The sequence below is a fragment of the Melospiza melodia genome, unplaced genomic scaffold (genome assembly GCF_035770615.1).
Source record: "Melospiza melodia melodia isolate bMelMel2 unplaced genomic scaffold, bMelMel2.pri scaffold_54, whole genome shotgun sequence".
NCBI lineage: Eukaryota > Metazoa > Chordata > Aves > Passeriformes > Passerellidae > Melospiza > Melospiza melodia.
In genome coordinates, this window is record NW_026948798.1 from 898,747 (window position 1) to 900,891 (window position 2,145).

Here is a 2,145-nt window from a genome sequence, read left to right on the forward strand (position 1 = left end):
TCTGTGCCTGCAAGGATGGGGCACCTGTGTGAGCTGGGGGAGAGGCCAGGGCTGCAGAGGGGGGATGTTCTTGGCAGCTCCATGAGGACGCTCTGGGATGCTGCCCTGGGCTGTGCAGCGCACTGGGGATGGATCAGCCCCTGCTCTGCTGCTCCTTCCCATCTGCCCCAGGGCCCTTGCAGAGCCCCAGCCATGCTGTTTGCCCCCAGCCTGCCCACGGCCAGCCAGGGGCTGCTCAGAGGCTGCTCAATGCTCTGTGCTGAGCATTGGCCTGGCCATGTCCTTGAGAGAGCCTGGGCAAGGAGCCTGGAGCCCCCAGGCCCTGGGCTGAGGCGTCAGCGCTGCCCCAGCAGTGCCCATGGCCTGTCCCTGCTGCAGCCCCGGCACTGCCACCTCCAGGGCTGTGCCCAGCCCCGAGAGCACTCAGGCCCTACAGCAACACCAGGGCCACCAGGGCAGCGGGGCAGGGCCACGGCAGCAGCACTGGCAACACCAAGTGCTGCTGCTGCTGGGCACAGCTGCTGGGCCAGCACTGATCTGCCCCCAGCTCTGCACACAGACATTGCTGCTGCAGCCCCAGAGAAGGCAACCAAAGAGCAGAAAGATTCAGCAGTTTTCCGTAGAAAACTTTGCTGGGAGAGATCGTAATTTCATTTAAAGGCACCAAGAGTGCAGCCCCTCATTGACACAGTCTGTGGCCACAGGGAAGGTGGAGAGAAACAAAATGACCAATTGCACAAACAATGACATTTCTTTGTGACAACAAGAAAAAAGTGAAACAAAGGAAAATAAACTCTCTAATGAAACCAAGAAGAAGTATCAAATATTACTTTTTTTATAAGTGAATTGCAAACGCTGGCCAGCAGTTTAATGTTTCCAAAACCATCCAGTCATCAGTGTCCACACTGCAGCCTTGAGCTCCTGGTTCCTAAGGCTGTAGATGAGAGGATTCAGGGCTGGGGGCACCACTGCGTACAGAACTGACAGGGCTAGATCCAGAGATTGGAAGGACATGGAGGGGGGCTTCAGGTAAGCAAACATGGCAGTGCTGAGGAACAGAGAGACCACAGCCAGGTGAGGGAGGCAGGTGAAAAAGGCTTTGTGCCGTCCATGCTCAGAGGGGATCCTCAGCACAGCCCTGAAGATCTGCACATAGGAGAAAACAATGAACACAAAACAACACAATGATAAACTACCAGTAACTACAAGAAGACCAAGTCCCCTGAGGTAGGATTCAGAGCAGGAGATTTTGAGGATCTGAGGCACCTCACAGAAAAACTGGCCCAGGGCATTTCCATGGCACAGGGGCAGGGAAAATGTATTGGCTGTGAGCAGCAGAGCATTGAGAAAGGCACTGGCCCAGGCAGCTGCTGCCATGTGGGCACAAGCTCTGCTGCCCAGGAGGGTCCCATAGTGCAGGGGCTTGCAGATGGACACGTAGCGGTCGTAGCACATGATGGTCAGGAGGGAAAAATCTGCCGTAGCATAAAAAACAAAAAAAAAGACCTGTGCAGCACATTCTTTGTAGGAGATGATCCTGGTGTCCCAGAGGGAATTGTGCATGGCTTTGGGGACAGTGGTGCAGATGGAGCCAAGGTCGCTGAGGGCCAGGTTGAGCAGGAAGAAGAACATGGGTGTGTGCAGGTGGTGGCCGCAGGCTACGGCGCTGATGATGAGGCCATTGCCCAGGAGGGCAGCCAGGGAGATGCCCAGCAAGAGGCAGAAGTGGAGGAGCTTCAGCTGCCGCGTGTCTGCCAATGCCAACAGGAGGAAGTGCCTGATGGAGCTGCTGTTGGACATTTGAACTGTCTTAGTATGGGGATCTGTAAGAAAAGTAATCATGGAATAGCTGGGTTTGGACAGGACTTTAAATATCCCAGCACAGCCTGGGGGGCATTTTCCCTCCACTGCCTGCCCAGGGCTCTGCTGCCTGTAGCTGTCCCTGCCAGCAGCTGCTTCCCTGTTTCCAGGGCTGGGGCCTGCCAGTGCTGCCAGAGCCCAGCCCAGCTGTGGGGGCTCAGCTCTGCCCTGCAGACCCCTCCCAGCTCAGGCACTGCTCAGGGGCAGCTCTGGCTCTGCAGGCTCTGATGGCAAAGTCAGAGCAACCCTGAGGAGGCTGGAAAAGCAACAAAGATGCCGCCCTGT

At 56.5% G+C, this 2,145-nt stretch overlaps 1 protein-coding gene across 1 annotated transcript; it reads right to left on the reverse strand.

The window, feature by feature from the left end:
- Positions 1-885: 885 nt before the first annotated feature.
- LOC134413857 (olfactory receptor 14J1-like) lies at positions 886-1,800 on the reverse strand (the record flags this gene model as incomplete). The annotated part of the gene is made up of 1 exon (XM_063147900.1): positions 886-1,800. A coding segment is annotated over exon 1 (915 nt), but the record flags the coding sequence as incomplete, so codon positions are not given.
- Positions 1,801-2,145: the final 345 nt, after the last annotated feature.